The sequence below is a fragment of the Oncorhynchus gorbuscha genome, linkage group LG16 (genome assembly GCF_021184085.1).
Source record: "Oncorhynchus gorbuscha isolate QuinsamMale2020 ecotype Even-year linkage group LG16, OgorEven_v1.0, whole genome shotgun sequence".
Classification (NCBI taxonomy): Eukaryota; Metazoa; Chordata; class Actinopteri; order Salmoniformes; family Salmonidae; genus Oncorhynchus; species Oncorhynchus gorbuscha.
In genome coordinates this window covers 73,879,722-73,897,355 of record NC_060188.1, presented here as the reverse complement: position 1 = coordinate 73,897,355, position 17,634 = coordinate 73,879,722, and the positions used below count along the sequence as shown (strand labels likewise).

Here is a 17,634-nt window from a genome sequence, read left to right as displayed (position 1 = left end):
ATGGAGAGTCACATGTACACCTCTCTCCTCTCAAAGAGCATCATTATCTTAAGTGCTGAGCTAGTGCCAGTTAGGAGCTGTTTACGCCTCTCTCCCTCTCTATCTCTGTCTCCATCGCTCTCTCTCTTTCTCACTCATTTCCTGGATTCCTCTCACACACATTATTGAATTAACATCTGCTGAAGGATTTTTTGGAAAGAGAACATACCTTGTCATGCGAGTTGGAAAATATGTAAATAGTGTTGCTGTATACAGTACAGAGGATTGAAGGAATGATCAAGTGGTTGAGTGTGAAAAATGCAACAAGAGCTCACGAACAAGAGCTTCAGATTCAGACACAGTGTTTTTGACGCCCTGGGTTGCTCCTAATGCTCAAATCAAGTAAATCAAATCAAATTGTATTTGTCACATCTGCCGAATACAACGGGTGTATACTTAACCGTGAAATGCTTACTTACGAGCCCAGTGATACAGAATTAAAAAATAATCGTAAAAATAAAGAGTAAGACAAGAGGAATAAAATATACAAGAATAAAGCTACAGTATATACAGGGAGTACCAGATCAATGTGCAGGGAGGGGAATGAGGTATCTGAGGTAGAAATGTACATGAAGGCAGGGTAAAGTGATTAGGCATTAGGATAGATAATTATAAGACTAAAATAAAGAACAGAGTAGCAACAGCATATGAGAGATGCAGGGCGGAGGAGTCAACATCATCGAAGCGGAGGAAAACCTGAAGGCTTTTCAAAAAAAGCTACCGTTATGGAAACGACGAACAGAGAACGATAACTTCGCAAACTTTCCCCTGCTGGACGACTGTGTAAGTAAGACCGAAGATGTATCTGGAATTGGAGACATTTCTGTACCCGCAGAACTGAAGCAAGCAATTGCCACACACTTAGATGAGCTTGCAAAGTCTCTTTATATACTGTACTCTATATCATCTACTGCATCTTGCCTATGCCGTTCTGTATCATCCCTCATTCATGTATCTTTATGTACATATTCTTTATCCCTTTACACGTGTGTGTATAAGGTAGTAGTTGTGGAATTGTTAGGTGAGATTACTCGTTGGTTATTACTGCATTGTCGGAACTAGAAGCATAAGCATTTCGCTACACTCGCATTAACATCTGCTAACCATGTGTATGTGACAAATACAGTTTGATTTGATACATCAATTGTCTTAAATCATTTATTTTTTAACTAACTAAACAATCACAGAAGTGCACACACAAACAAAGTATGGTTACAAGAAATGATAGGGGAATGTGCCCTAGTGGGCTAAACCGGTATGGCAGCTTGTTAGATAAAAGGGGAGTGGGGGTCAGCTGAAAAGTCACTACAGTGTTGATAATTATAACAATTGAAATGCTAATCCTTTGCACATGAACGCTCACTCATTCGGGAACAATTGCAATAAATATATATATTTACGCTCAGTGTGTCGTCTGGGTCTCTGTTGAAAAGTTTGTTTCTGTTGGAGAGTCTGTCCACCCTCTCTCTCTCTGTATCGTGGTTAGAATGGAAAGTTCAGAGTGACATTCATTCATGTCATTATAGGATAGATGTTTCGGCAGTTTTCGGTCTTCGCGTTCAATGATACCGAATTCCTAGCTGCAGACTAGTAATTTGACTAGTATCAAAGACTTGTTCTTATTCTGTCAGTATCAATAGTCTAAGAGTTTAACCATGTGGTTAATAGATTCAGCCATCTACTCAAACCTTGGCCCTCTCATTATCGAGGTAAGCTGGTCTGCAACCTTTGTCCTCTTGTAATTGAGGGAAACATGGTCTGTTGAGAAATTCTCAAAGTGGAGGTTTTATTCGGGAGCGCAGAAAAAGGTTGTCTCATGACGCCAGTTCCTAACTGTGCTCATGGGCGGTCCTCTGATTTAGTTAAACTCAAAAGGGAATTGGAGTTTCCTTCATTAAACAGTCCAAAATCACATTACACAATTTTACAAACAGTATCATCTTCACTCATTCATCTTATACAGCAATTAGATGTAAATCTCATATCTGAGGCTATTATATAAACAGCGTTATGGTAATGTTGCCGTAATGTCTCCCATGAGTTGCACAAAATTGTCCCTAATGGACCAGTTTGTAGCTGGATTCTTCACCGATCTTTTATACCTTCTCCAGAAGATAAATGTTCTTCGGTTCGGTGAGGTGGAATAAATTCCTTTGTCCTCTATGAAAATTCACTCTGTCTCTATACTGTGGCCATTTTTTACTTTATTTTATTTTACCTTTTATTTTACTAGGTAAATCAGTTAACCTGTTGCGACGAGCAATCCGATATCCGGGATCGTAATTATAGCCTCAAGCTCATTACCATAACGCAACATTAACTATTCATGAAAATGAAATAAATATATTGGCTCTCAAGCTTAGCCTTTTGTTAACCTGTTAGTCCTACCCACACCGTATTCGGTAGCGTAATCATAGCCTCAAGCTCATTACCATAACGCAACGTTAGCGATTTCTAAAAATCGCAAATGAAATGAAATAAATATGCCTATCCTCAAGCTTATCCTTTTCTTAACAATCCTGTCGTCTCAGATTTTCAAAATATGCTTTAGAACCAGAGAAAATCAATAATTTGTGTAAGAGTGGTGATAGCTAGCTTAGCATTTAGCGTTAGCATTTAGCACGCAACATATTCACAAAAACCAGCAAAGGGATCAAATAAAATAATTTACCTTTGAAGAACTTCAGATGTTTCAATGAGGAGACTCTCAGTTACATAGCAGATGTCCAGTTTTTCCTGAAAGATGCTTGTGTAGGACACAACGTTCCGTTTTGTTACTATGCATTTGGCTACCGAAACTAACCGAAAATTCAGTCACCTACACGTCAAACTTTTTTCCGAATTAACTCCATAATATCCATATCCATAATATTGAAAAAACCTACACTCGATCCCTCCGATGTCAACAACTACAGACCAGTATCCCTTCTTTCTTTTCTCTCCAAAACTCTTGAACGTGCCGTCCTTGGTCAGCTCTCCCGCTATCTCTCTCAGAATGACCTTCTTGATCCAAATCAGTCAGGTTTCAAGACTAGTCATTCAACTGAGACTGCTCTTCTCTGTATCACGGAGGCGCTCCGCACCGCTAAAGCTAACTCTCTCTCCTCTGCTCTCATCCTTCTAGACCTATCGGCTGCCTTCGATACTGTGAACCATCAGATCCTCCTCTCCACCCTCTCCGAGTTGGGCATCTCCGGCGCGGCCCACGCTTGGATTGCGTCCTACCTGACAGGTCGCTCCTAACAGGTGGCGTGGCGAGAATCTGTCTCCTCACCACGCGCTCTCACCACTGGTGTCCCCCAGGGCTCTGTTCTAGGCCCTCTCCTATTCTCGCTATACACCAAGTCACTTGGCTCTGTCATAACCTCACATGGTCTCTCCTATCATTGCTATGCAGACGACACACAATTAATCTTCTCCTTTCCCCCTTCTGATGACCAGGTGGCGAATCGCATCTCTGCATGTCTGGCAGACATATCAGTGTGGATGACGGATCACCACCTCAAGCTGAACTTCGGCAAGACGGAGCTGCTCTTCCTCCCGGGGAAGGACTGCCCGTTCCATGATCTCGCCATCACGGTTGACAACTCCATTGTGTCCTCCTCCCAGAGCGCTAAGAACCTTGGCGTGATCCTGGACAACAAACTGTCGTTCTCAACTAACATCAAGGCGGTGGCCCGTTCCTGTAGGTTCATGCTCTACAACATCCGCAGAGTACGACCCTGCCTCACACAGGAAGCGGCGCAGGTCCTAATCCAGGCACTTGTCATCTCCCGTCTGGATTACTGCAACTCGCTGTTGGCTGGGCTCCCTGCCTGTGCCATTAAACCCCTACAACTCATCCAGAACGCCGCAGCCCGTCTAGTGTTCAACCTTCCCAAGTTCTCTCACGTCACCCCGCTCCTCCGCTCTCTCCACTGGCTTCCAGTTGAAGCTCGCATCCGCTACAAGACCATGGTGCTTGCCTACGGAGCTGTGAGGGGAACGGCACCTCAGTACCTCCAGGCTCTGATCAGGCCCTACACCCAAATAAGGGCACTGCGTTCATCCACCTCTGGCCTGCTCGCCTCCCTACCACTGAGGAAGTACAGTTCCCGCTCAGCTCAGTCAAAACTGTTCGCTGCTCTGGCTCCCCAATGGTGGAACAAACTCCCTCATGACGCTAGGACAGCGGAGTCAATCACCACCTTCCGGAGACACCTGAAACCCCACCTCTTTAAGGAATACCTAGGATAGGATAAAGTAATCCTTCTCACCCCCCCTTAAAATATTTAGATGCACTATTGTAAAGTGGTTGTTCCACTGGATGTCATAAGGTGAATGCACCAATTTGTAAGTCGCTCTGGATAAGAGCGTCTGCTAAATGACTTAAATGTAAATGACTTAAATGTAAATATCGACTGAAACATGGAAAACGTTGTTTGAATCCATCCTCAAGGTGTTTTGTCATATATCTCTTCATTGAAATGCCATTCCTGAAAGCCTGCATTGTTCTCAGATTCGGATGGAAAAATACTGGTAGGCGACTTTTGCGCACCAATTTCCACACAGACACCGTGCGGGACCCCTGGTAAATGTAGTCTCTTATGGTCAATCTTCCAATGATATGCCTACAAATACGTCACAATGCTGCAGACACCTTGGGGAAACGATAGGAAGTGTCCGTTCATTCCTGTCGCATTCACAGCCATATAAGGCGATCATGGAAAACGTGCCATCAGAAATCCTGTTGATTTCCTGGTCGCTCAAACATCTTGGTTTTGCCTGTAGGTTTTGTTCTAAGGCACTCACAGTGAAAATCTTTGCAGTTCTGGAATCGTCAGAGTGTCTTCTTTCCAAAACTATCAATTCCAAGCATAGTCGAGCATCTTTTCGTGACAAAATATTGCGCTAAAAACGGGCACGTCTTTTTATCCAAAAATGAAATACTGCCCCTAGAGTCTTAACCGGTTTTAACAACACTGTCATCTCAGATTTTCAAAATATGCTTTTCAACCATAGCAAAACAAGCATTTGTGTAAGAGTATTGATAGCTAGCATAGCATTAAGCCTAGCATTCAGCAGGCAACATTTTCACAAAAACAAGAAAAGCATTCAAATAAAATCATTTACCTTTGAAGAACTTCGGATGTTTTCAATGAGGAGACTCTCAGTTAGATAGCAGATGTTCATTTTTTCCAAAAAGATTATTTGTGTAGGAGAAATCGCTCCGTTTTGTTCATCACGTTTGGTTGAGAAAAAACCCTGAAAATTCCGTCATCAAAACGCCAAACTTTTTTTCAAATTAACTCCATAATTTCGCAGAAACATGGCAAATGTTGTTTAGAATCAATCCTCAAGGTGTTTTTCAGTCATTCGTGGCAGTATGGTTTCTCCTCTTAATCACATGAAAAAATACATGCAGCTGGAGATTACGCACCAATTTCGACGGAGGACACCAGGCGGACACCTGGTAAATGTAGTCTCTTATGGTCAATCTTCCAATGATATGCCTACAAATACATCACAATGCTGCGGACACCTTGGGGAAACGACAGAAAGTGTAGGCTCGTTCTTGGCGTATTCGACAGCCATATAAGGAGACAATGGAACACAGCGCCTCAAAAATCTGTCTCACTTCCTGTTTGAAGTTTCATCTTGGTCTTGCCTGTACCATTAGTTCTGTGGCACTCACAGACAATATCTTTGCAGTTTTGGAAACGTCAGAGTGTTTTCTTTCCAAAGCTGTCAATTATATGCCCCCTATATCCAAGGAGTTAAGAACAAATTCTTATTTTCAATGACGGCCTAGATAATCTCCTCCGGGAGTTTATGACATCTCTCTGACCACAACAGCCTGGGTGTAGGGAGAGGGGGATGGGGCTTGCTGTACCCAAAGAGGGCAACGTCATGACACCATTGAGCAGTAGACTATATCACTATGACACCACATGGTGACTACAGTAGTATCAAATACCAATATTACAAGTTATTTCTCGTGTCGGATGTTATCCTACTCTAAATAAAATCAAGTAGGATTGAACAAATTGCCCAATTTAGCTACCGCCAGCGACACGTTATGCGTTATGCTATGTTGTTGCCAGCTTAAACTAGTATGCTGGGAAGTTCTCATCAAGACCACTGACTGAACCGAATCCATTCATCTACACTCCACTTTCAGCTGCGTGACATACGTCATCAATTTGGGCACCAGGCGTACCCATATATACTTTCCCATTCCACCGCCGCTATCCACAACGCCTTAGCAAACCCAAGCCTACTTGATCGTAATAACGCTCACTCTTGCCTCTATTGGCCGGTTTCGAAGGCATTTACAGATGTCCTCAGGACATGGACAGACATTAGCAATTTCTACGTCCATTTTGAGCAAAAATTGTCGGGAAAAATGATGCAAGAAAGAAGTCACCTTTTGTTATAGCATCTGATTACAGTTAAATAATATTTTCTGAGTCTAGCAATTGTTAAATATTAATCATACAATGCGGTGCTGACAATTATTACGTATACAGTGGGTATAGTATAAAAGTCTCACTCTATAAGGCTGGTGTCTGATTGGTTTCTCTGCATTTCTGGTTTAGTGACTGTCATCTGAGTCTGAAGGAGCTGTGATAGAATTTTAGAGCTCTCGAACCTGGTGCAAATACTCTGTCTGAGTTGAGACTAACAGCACTGATAAGCAGGGGAAGAAGAGACAGTATTAAAAGATTGAACACCCCAGAAATGCAGTGGCTTGTTTCTTGTCTGGGGGAGGGGGCTGTGAGATGCAGCGGTGAGTCAGAAGAGGAAGAGAAGGAGGAAGAGAAGGAAGGAGGGAGGGTGTGAATGTGTTGTGAGGAAGGCAGGGTAATTAGCACCGTAGGCGAGCCATCGTTATTCTGCACCTTGTAAATAGAGCCCTATGGTGTGATGTGGTGCCATTAGCACACACTATCAGAAACCTGCAAACGACCCCCAAAACAGGTACCACCTATCACAACAGATACATCAAGGAGACCTTGCGTCTCCAATGATAAATTAATTCACGTTTATGGGTCAAATTTGTAATTTAGTATAGCACTAAACTGTAATTCATAGTTTGTGTTTCATTGTTTTCATTGTGATTCCTTGTTTTTCTCCAGCCTCAAAGGACCGCCCCCCGCCCATCATCCGGCAGGGCCCGTCCAACCAGACGCAGGCTGTTGGGGGTGTGGCCCTGCTGAGGTGCCAGGCGTCAGGGGACCCGGAGCCCACCGTTACCTGGCTGAAGGATGGCCTCAGTCTGCTGGGGAAGGACCTTCGCATGGCCCTGCTGGAGCCTGGCAGCCTGCAGATCCAAAGTACCAGGGTGGGTTTATAGGAATGATGCTGTACAAGCACAATACACAGTCACAGCAGCAAGCCTCCACACTGTGTTCACTCATGATTGATTTGGCCATTGATTTGCCTGCCATAGTGACTCCATCTTTTCTCTCTCTGCTTCTCTACTTTCATTGCGTTCTTTTCAATAAACTACCCATTCTTTACAGTTTCTCTCTATTCTCAAAGGCAGGTTGTTAAGGTTTGTGTGTGTGTGTGTGTGTGTGTTTGTCGCTCAGTATGTGTGCGTGCGCACGTGTGTTTATGCGCTTGCCTCTCATATTGCTTGTGAGAGAGAGGAGAGAAAAAATTCCCATCTGATGTCAGTGAGATGTAATTCAAATGGACAAGTGCAGGCAGGTTGCCTTTAAAGATGAATAGAGGTTATTGATTTTTATAAGTCATTTAAAGCTGTCATTTAGAGCCATTCGCCTAGGCAGCATTTAGAGATGCTCTAACCCAAGGACAGTGATTGGGGGGAATGCAAGCATGTAAGGGACAGATCGAAATTGACAAATAACAATATGTAAAAACACATCCCTCCCTACCTTGTAGGCTTACCCAGTATCGAATCTCTGAATTTCATTAAACATTTTGGTGTTTTGTACTAGATGTCTCTTTCCATTCATGAAATTGCCTCTGCACAGTTTTGATTGATTGATTGATTGTGATTGATTGGTTGAAAGTTAAAAATATACATACATTGCATTCGGAAAGTATTCAGACACCTTCACTTTTCCACAGTTGTTTACGTTACAGCCTTATTCTAAAATTGATTAAATGTTTATTTTCCTCATCATTCTAAACACAATACCACACGATGACAAAGTGAAAACAGGTTTTTATACATTTTTGCAAATGTATTCAAATGAAAAACAGATACCTTATTTACACAAGTATTCAGACCCTTTGCGATGAGACTTGACATTGAGCTCAGGTGCATCCTGTTTCCATTGATCATCCTTGAGATGTTTCTACAACTTTATTGGAGTCCACCTGTGGTAAATTCAATTGATTGGACATGATTTGGAAAGGTACACTCCTGTCTATATAAGGTCCCATTAGACAGTGCATGTAAGAGCAAAAACCAAGCCATGAGGTCAAAGGACTTGTCCATATAGCCCCGAGACAAGACTGAGTCGAGGTACAGGTCTAGGGAAAGGTACCAAAACATTTCTGCAGCAGTGAACCATTGGCCTTCATCATTGTTAAATGGAAGAAGTTTGGAACCACCAAGACTCATCTTAGAGCTGTCCGCCCGGCTAAACGGAGTAATCAGGGGAGAAGGGCCTTGGTCAGGGAGGTGACCAAGAACCCAATGGTCACTCTGATAGAGCTCTAGAGTTCCTCTGTGGAAATGGAAGAACCTTCCAAAGGGACAACCATTTCTGCTGCACTCCACCAATCAGGCCTTTTTTGTAGAGAGCCAGATGGAAGGCACTCCTCATCAAAAGGCACATGACAGCCCACTTGGAGTTTGCCAAAAGGACACTCAGACTATGAGAAACAAAATTCTCTGGTCTGATGAAACCAAGATTGAACTCTTTGGCCTGAATACCAAGTGTTACGTCTGGAGTAAACCTGGCACCATCCCTTTGTTGAAGCATGGTGGTGGCAGCATCAGGCTGTGGGGATGTTTTTCAGTGGCAGGGACTGGGAGACTAGTCGGGATCAAGGGAAAGACAAACAGAAAAAAGTACTGAGAGATCCATAATAATAACCTGCTCCAGAGCGCTCAGGACCTCAGACTGGGGAGAAAGTTCACATTTTAACAGGACAAAAACCCTAAGCACACAGCCAAGACAACACAGGAGTGGCTTCGGGACAAGTCTCTGAATGTCTTTGAGTGACCCAGCCAGAGGCTGGACTTGATCCAGATCTAGTATCTCTGGAGAGACCTGAAAATAGCTGTGCAGCGACGCTCAGCATCCAACCTACCAGAGCTTGAGAGGGTCTGCAGGAGAATGGGAGAAACTCCTCAAATACAGGTATGCCAAGCTTGTAGCGTCATACTCAAGGTCTGCAGAAGAATGGGAGAAACTCCTCAAATACAGGTATGCCAAGCTTGTAGCGTCATACTCAAGGTCTGCAGAAGAATGGGAGAAACTCCTCAAATACAGGTATGCCAAGCTTGTAGCGTCATACCCAAGAAGACTCGAGGCTGTAATCGCTACCAAAGGTGCTTCAACAAAGTACTGAGTAAGTCCTGAATACTTATGTAAATGTGATATTTCAGTTTTTATTTTTACATTTGCAAAACTTTGTAAAAACTTGTTTTTGCTTTGTCATTATGGGGTATTGTATGTAGATTGATGAGGGAAACAATATTTAATCAATTTTAGAATAAGGCTGTATGTAACGTAACAAAATGTGGAAAAAGTCAAGAGGTCTGAATACTTTCTGAATTCAGAAATCATTTTTAAAGTGACTGGGATTGCACAATATAGTCAGGGACTTATTTCCATTGTGGTCACTACATTTGCATTTACATGCTGCAGAAATATAAGGACTGAATGCATGCCTAATTTACACTTCTCTAACTGGCTTTTGGGGGTCACCTTATTTTTTAACATTTATTGAATAACGGCACAATCATTTGGGCTTGGGCTCATAACATTATTTAATGTATGACTCATCAGCCTCAGGTAGCGTCAGACTTGAATTTTCATGCAGTTCAAAGCCCAAAGCTAATCCAGACATACATGTATTAATATGCTTTAGAATGGCACTTCCGGTTTGGGCGGGAAATACCGGATTACCCGGGAGAAAAGTGGTTATTCTCGAGGTGGAACATTTTGTAAAATACCAGGAAAATATTCAAACCTAGTCTGTAGCTTCTTTTATAGATGTTTGGGGTTGCTGGTGAACCATGATGTACAGGCATAAATAAAGTGACACTGGAATAGTACACCGACTTTACGGTGTCTGTAGGTTTCCATCTAATTGGCGACAGATTTTCATGTGAATATTCTAAAATATGCATCAAAACAATATGCATATTTCAGGGATTCCTTTAGAGGAAAATGTGTCACCTGACAACCTTTAATTTACTAGACATTTGAGAAATCTACCGGACATCCATTTGCATTTACTTCAATGAAAAAGGCCTCCATCTTCACAATCAACAGAAGCTTAGGCCAATAAAATCTGTGTGTAAATACGTAGTGCACATACAAAATATATGTTGGGTTTAAATTGCTATGTACCTAATAAAAAATACAAGTTTAAAGTGTTTCCTTTGCATTTTCAACTCTACTGATGGTTTTGTCACAGAAATGTTGCGTAGGTATAGCGAATGTGCCCACTGGTATTGGCACATGCGCTCTAGTCAACAGCTTGCAGATACAGTGCAGGTATAGCCTACTACATGATGATATTATTATGGACAAAGTGTGAGATTGTTTTTATTTGTCAAACGGCAGCCAGGCATCAATCATCATGTCACCTGAATAAGACCCTCAATATATATTGAAAGGAGCATCAACCTTATCAATGTGCACTTTCACCACCCTGTGAAGTTCATCAGAATTTATTTAATCTGTAGCCTAATAAACTGCATACTTTCCTATGATGTGTTGACATTTTTTACTCGCATAAACAATTTGGATGGAAACCTGGTTAATGTCAAGCTATTTTGAGGATGCTGGAATTATATTTTGCATGCCTACAAGAAACTTTTGAATTAGCATAATTTGATGGCATATTGTGACTGGTTGTGTTTATATATAAAAATATATATATATATAAATATTTAGGCTATATTGAAGCATTTGTTTCTAGGTGTGCAAGGAATAGCTGCATGGATTGGAGAGGAGGCAGAGAGTGTGTTGAACTGGGCCTGCTGGGAGAATATGTGGCCACATTACAGGTCCTGTGTAGCTCAGTTGGTAGAGCATGGCGCTTGTAACGCCAGGGTAGTGGGTTCGATCCCCGGGACCACCCATACGTAGAATGTATGCACACATGACTGTAAGTCGCTTTGGATAAAAGCGTCTGCTAAATGGCATATATTTATTTATTTATATATTTATACTATAGGAAGACTTGGAAGAATGATGATCTGCAACAGATTGCTCATTCAGTATCAGAAGTTTTAAAAAATACAGCAAGACTGGCATGCTACATTGTGTTTATAGACCTAATAAACTGCCAAGAGTAGACCCAAAACAACTTTGAAACATTGAAATCACAGGGCTTTTGCACCAATATTCAAATTACATTTTCACTGCAACCTAGAGTAGGCTAGAATGTTGTAGTCACTGGAAAACAATAATGCAATTTTCCATTGCATTGTGGGGTGGTAGGCTAGTCTAGGTAGCATCATTGCATTGTCCCTAAACAACATCAATAGGGTAATTGTTTTAGCTGTGTGCCTCATGTCTCTACTGCCTATCAGCTATTCCTATTTGTTCTTGTAGATTCATATAAAAAGTGTATGCAGCTTTGAATGTTTTTATGTGTGGTATGAATTCTAGTTAGCCTATTGCAGATCTGGACAAACAATCCACCTACCACTATTGTCACTATAAATGGTGGATCTACGGCATACAAGACCGTTAGGTTTACTTTACTGTGGTATAGTAAAAGTTAGCACATGGAATAGCGTACTGCATAAGGGGAGTACCAAAACACAGTGATTTTGGGGAGGTGCACGCAAGCAGGTGAGGAAATGTGGCTAGGATGGAAGAAATGATGGAGTAAAACTTGTAAAAGAGCAGTTGTAAAAAAACAGCAACCACACAACCCTTCCCAAACCCCCCAAAAACGTTTGACAACCCTCTCCTATTTTGGAGAGAGAGAGAGAGAGAACAAGGGAGAGAGAGAGGGGAACAAGGGAGAGAGAGAGAGAGAGGAAACAAGGGAGAGAGAGAGAGCAGGAACAAAGGAGAGAGAGAGAGAGCGGGAACAAGGGAGAACGAGAGAGAGACTGTGTAAGGGAGCAGCCCCAGTATTTAAGAGGCCAACGTTAAATAGATTATCATGTCCCTGTTTCACTGTGTCTGATCTGTACTGATGATGATAGGGCTGAGGATGTGGGAGGCTGAATAGTACTAAGCGATTTTGTTTTTTCTATAACTTCAGCACTTTCAGCACATCTTCCCTCGCCCTGTCGTCTTGTTGTCACCCACTCCCTCTCTCCCTGGGTGTGAATCAGGCCAGTGGAGGTTAATGCATTTTTTGTGTACTGCTGCCTACCCTTTCAATAGCAGAGGTTGACAAAAGGGCTGTGAAGGCCAACTGGGATCAAGGTTGGACTGGAAAGACCAATGGAGCCAACAAGCATCACCACCAAACAATATTACTACTATCAAAAAGGCACACTGGTTTTAATGAGCATACAGTGCCTTCACTGGTATAACTCAGTTTCTCTGGACTCTCCTGCAAGGTCTGGGGAGTCCAGACTACTGATCACTGTCCATAGTGCTGAAATTGTGACGTCTATGCGGCTGCATGCCTATCGATGATAGGCTTTCTGTGATGCCATGGCTTAGCTTAGCTTTAGCTAATAGATACATGTTTATTGGTAGGCCTATTTGGTCGTCATTTTCTCATATTAAGCCTAAAATTTCATGAAGGTCTATATGGTATCAAAAAGCTGCAATTTTTATACTGCCGGCTGGTGGCAAATTCAAACATTGCAGATTGTAAAATAAATGTTTGATGCAACAGCATACTAATCAGCTAGATTTTTTTAACTGTCCCGTATAGGCTACCTGAACCTGAATGACATGAGCCGTCCTCGCTCTCTCTATCAAATAGCCAAACAATGAGGAAAAAAGTAGTCGGCTTAAGGACAAATTCAGCCACTTTTTATTGTTGAACTCAGTGGGTTTTGTCTGGCTATTGGGCTGCAATATTCAAGGTAAATTAAATCAAATTAAATTAAATCCAACTTGAGAGACTCCCCTGATTTTCTGAATTCTCCTTTTTTTGTGAGCAAATGTTTCCACCACTGCCTGTAGGCCCAGGTCGCGGAACCGAAGGTTTTATATATTGAGTATTACCAACCTAGACAGTCTTTTCTGAGACATTGCTCTGCACACAATTTAAACGGAGCCTTGAATGATGCATGCCAAGATATAACACAGATAAGGGACTGTTGATATTGCAACCACACAATTTAAGCGCTTGTTCACTAGTATGAACGAAATCGCAAACAGCTTTTTTTTAGTTCAAGCCCCAAGAACTGTTGTCTGCTAAAGATGATAATCTGTTTGCATCTGTCAATTTATTGGTTGCCCAATATTCAGACGAGCTGTCCCTAGAGCTTCCTATACAGTGAATCTCTTTCCGTAATGTGTTGAGGCTGGCAATTAAGGAGAATGAGAGGATAAATTAAAAATGTTACAGAACTGCTGTATTTCAAGCTCAACTCCCTTCTGCCCAGTTTCCCCTAACAAACTGTTTTTACCATTCCTGTAACTGACGCTTCTGTGAAGAGATCATTTTCTAATTTAAAACCTATTAATAACTACCTAAGAACCATTCGGCTCTCGGTCTGATATGTGCTTTTGAACAACTGAGTAAGCTCCACTCATTGCACTGGCGCCATCGTAGATTTTACCATTTGTTCACTGATATCCCCTCATACTTATAATCAGTTTATTTTAAATGTTTCATTCACATTCCTGAAGCCCAAGAAACAAACACAGCCTCCAAGCACATACGTAAATTAAAATGTGTTATGAATTACTTTTTGGAGTGTTAATGTCAATGGATTTTTCACCACATTTTGTTCTGTTACAAGGTGGGGTTAAAATGTATTTCATTGTAAAAAATAAAAAATAAAACCTTTTTCAAGTATTGACATAGATTTCAAGCCAATTTAAGTTAAAACTGTAACTAGGCCACTCAGGAACATTAATTGTCATCTTGGTAAGCAACTCCAGTGTACATTTGGCCTTATGTTTTAGGTTATTGTCCTGCTGAAAGGTGAATTTGTCTCCCGGTGTCTGTTGGAAAGCAGACTGAACCAGGTTTTCCTCTAGGATTTAGCCTGTGTTGAGCTCTATTCAGTTGATTTCTTTAAAACAAAAACAACTTAGTCCTCGCAGATGACAAGCATACCCACAACATGGTGCAGCCACCACGATGCTTAAAAATATTAAGAGTGGTACTCGGTGATGATTTACCCCAAATATAATGCGTGGTATTTAGGAAATAAAGTTATTTTCTCTGCCCCATTTTTGCAGTTTTACTTTAGTGCCTTATTGCAAACCGGATGCATGTTTTGGAATATTTTTATTCTGTACAGGCTTCCTTCTTTTCACTCTTTTAGGTCATTTAGGTTAGTATTGTGGAGTAACTACAATGTTGACCCATCCTCAGTTTTCTCCTATCACAGCCATTAAACTCTGTGACTGTTTTAAAGTCACCATTGGCCGTATTGTGAAATCCCTGAGAGGATTCCTTCCTCTCCGGCTGCTGAGTCAGGAAGGCCCTCTGTGTCTTTGTAGTGACTGGGTGTATTTTTACACCAACCAAAGTGTAATTAATAACTTCAGCTCAAAGGGCTATTCAATGTCTGCTTTTTTACCCGTCTACCCTTTTTGCGAGTCATTTAAAAACCTCCCTGATCTTTTTTGTTGAATCTGTGTTTGAAGTTCCCTGCTCAACTGAGGGACCTTACAGGTAATTGTATGTGTGGGGTAAAGAGATGAGGCAGTCGTAAAAAAAATTGTTAAATACTATTAATGGACACAAGGTCCATGCAACTTATTATGTGACTTGTTAAGCACATTTTTACTTTTGAACTTATTTAGGCTTGCCATAACAAAGGGGTGAATGCTTATTGACTCAAGACATTTCAGCATTTAATTTTTTATTCATTTGTAATTCAACTTTGGCATTATGGGGTATTGTGTGTTGGCCAATGACACAATCTAAATTTGATCTATTTTAAATTCAGGCTGTAACATTACAAGGGGTGTGAATAATTGCTGAAGGCACTGTACTCTATATAAAAAAAGTTTCTTTCCAAACTGTTATTATTTGAGAAGTTGATTGATTTGTTCATCAGCTGAATGTTTGGTTGGTCAGTTGTATGATCAGTTTTAGGGATGCATGTTTGGTTGTTTCTCTTTAAAGAAATAAATGGGAAGACAGTTGTTTTATTGTCAACTGTCTGGTCAGTGTATGTTCTGATGTGTTCTGATGTGTTCCTTTGTCCTCCTCAGCTATCTGACTCTGGGCTGTACACCTGTGTGGCCACCAGCTCCTGTGGGGAGACCTCATGGAGTGCCTTCCTGGATGTCAGAGGTATAGTAACAATGTGTCCATTTTATTCTAGAACCGAAAAGGCCATTTTGGGTTCCATTGAGAACCTTTTCCACAGATGTAACGGTTCTCTTGGTGTGAAGGAGAGTCGGACCAAAATGCAGCGTGTAGATTGCGATCCATGTTTTAATAAACAAACATAACACAAATCTAAATACAAACACTACAAAAAACAATAAACGTAACGAAAACCGAAACAGCCTATACTTGTGTACACTAACACATAGACAGGAACAAGGACACTAAGGACAATCACCCACCAAACACACAAAGAATATGGCTGCCTAAATATGGTTCACAATCAGAGACAACGATAAACACCTGCCTCTGATTGAGAACCACTTCAGACAGCCATAGACTTAACTAGAACACCCCACTAAGCTACAATCCCAATACATACACACCACATACAAAAACCCATGTCACACCCTGGCCTGACCAAATAAATGAAGATAAACACAAAATACTTCGACCAGGGCGTGACAGAACCCCCCCCTAAGGTGCGGACTCCCGAACATACCTCAAAACAATAGGGAGGGTCCGGGTGGGCGTCTGTCCATGGTGGCGGCTCCGGCGCGGGACGTGGACTTCACTCAAACACTGTCTTAGTCCCCCCTCCTTGCATCCTTTGATAGTCCACCCTCGCCGCCGACCATGGCCTAGTAGTCCTCACCCAGAACCCCACTGGACTGAGGAACAGATCGGGACTGAGGGGCAGATCGGGACTGAGGGGCAGATCGGGACTGAGGGGCAGATCGGGACTGAGGGGAAGCTCGGGACTGAGGGGAAGCTCGGGACTGAGGGGAAGCTCGGGACTGAGGGGAAGCTCGGGACTGAGGGGAAGCTCGGGAGTGAAAGGAAGCTCAGGAGTGAGAGGAAGCTCAGGAGTGAAAGGAAGCTCAGGCAGGTTGATGGATCTACCAGATCCTGGCTGGCAGGTGGTTTTGGCAGATCCTGGCTGACTAGCAGATCCTGGCAGTTCTGGCAGATCCCGGCTGACTGGCGGATCTGGAAGAGTCTGGTTGACTGGCGGATCTGGAAGAGTCTGGTTGACTGGCGGATCTGGAAGAGTCTGGTTGACTGGCGGATCTGGAAGAGTCTGGTTGACTGGCGGATCTGGAAGAGTCTGGTTGACTGGCGGATCTGGAAGAGTCTGGTTGACTGGCGGATCTGGAAGAGTCTGGTTGACTGGCGGATCTGGAAGAGTCTGGTTGACTGGCGGATCTGGCAGAGTCTGGTTGACTGGCGGATCTGGCAGAGTCTGGTTGACTGGCGGATCTGGCAGAGTCTGGTTGACTGGCAGATCTGGCAGAGTCTGGTTGACTGGCAGATCTGGCAGAGTCTGGTTGACTGGCAGATCTGGCAGACTGAAAGATCTGGCTGCTCCATGCTGACTGGCTGCTCCACGCTGACTGGCGGCTCTGGCTGCTCCATGTAGGCTGACAGCTCTGGTGGCTTCTTACAGACTAGCAGCTCTGGTGGCTCCGTGCTGACTGGCAGCTCCTTGCAGACTGGCAGCTCCTTGCAGACTGGCAGCTCCTTGCAGACTGGCAGCTCTGGCTGCTCCTTGCAGACTGACATCTCTGGCTGCTCCATGCAGACTGACATCTCTGGCTGCTCCATGCAGACTGACAGCTCTGACTGCTCCATGCAGACTGACAGCTCTGGCTGCTCCATGCAGACTGACAGCTCTGGCTGCTTCATGCAGACTGGCAGCTCTGGCTGCTCCATGCAGACTGGCAGCTCTGGCTGCTCCATGCAGACTGGCAGCTCTGGCTGCTCCATGCAGACTTGCAGCTCTGGCTGCTTCATGCAGACTGGCAGCTCCATGTAGACTGGCAGCTCTGGCTGCTCCATGCAGGCTGGCAGCACTGGCTGCGCTGAACAGGCAGGAGACTCCATTAGCGCTGTAGAGGAGGAAGGCTCTGGCAGCGCTGAACAGGCGGGAGACTCCGGCAGCGCTGGAGAGGCGAGGCGCACTGT

General features: G+C 43.0%; 1 protein-coding gene across 5 annotated transcripts in view; it reads left to right on the top strand.

Moving 5' to 3' along the window:
• Positions 1 to 17,634, top strand: part of LOC124000291 (roundabout homolog 2-like) — a 228,390-nt gene that overhangs the window by 173,167 nt on the left and 37,589 nt on the right. For all 5 annotated transcript variants that reach the window (XM_046306561.1, XM_046306560.1, XM_046306558.1 and 2 more), the window contains 2 exons: positions 7,158 to 7,363; positions 15,552 to 15,633. In XM_046306561.1, coding sequence (XP_046162517.1) covers positions 7,158 to 7,363; positions 15,552 to 15,633 — 288 coding nt within the window. The remainder of the gene's footprint in view (positions 1 to 7,157; positions 7,364 to 15,551; positions 15,634 to 17,634) is intronic.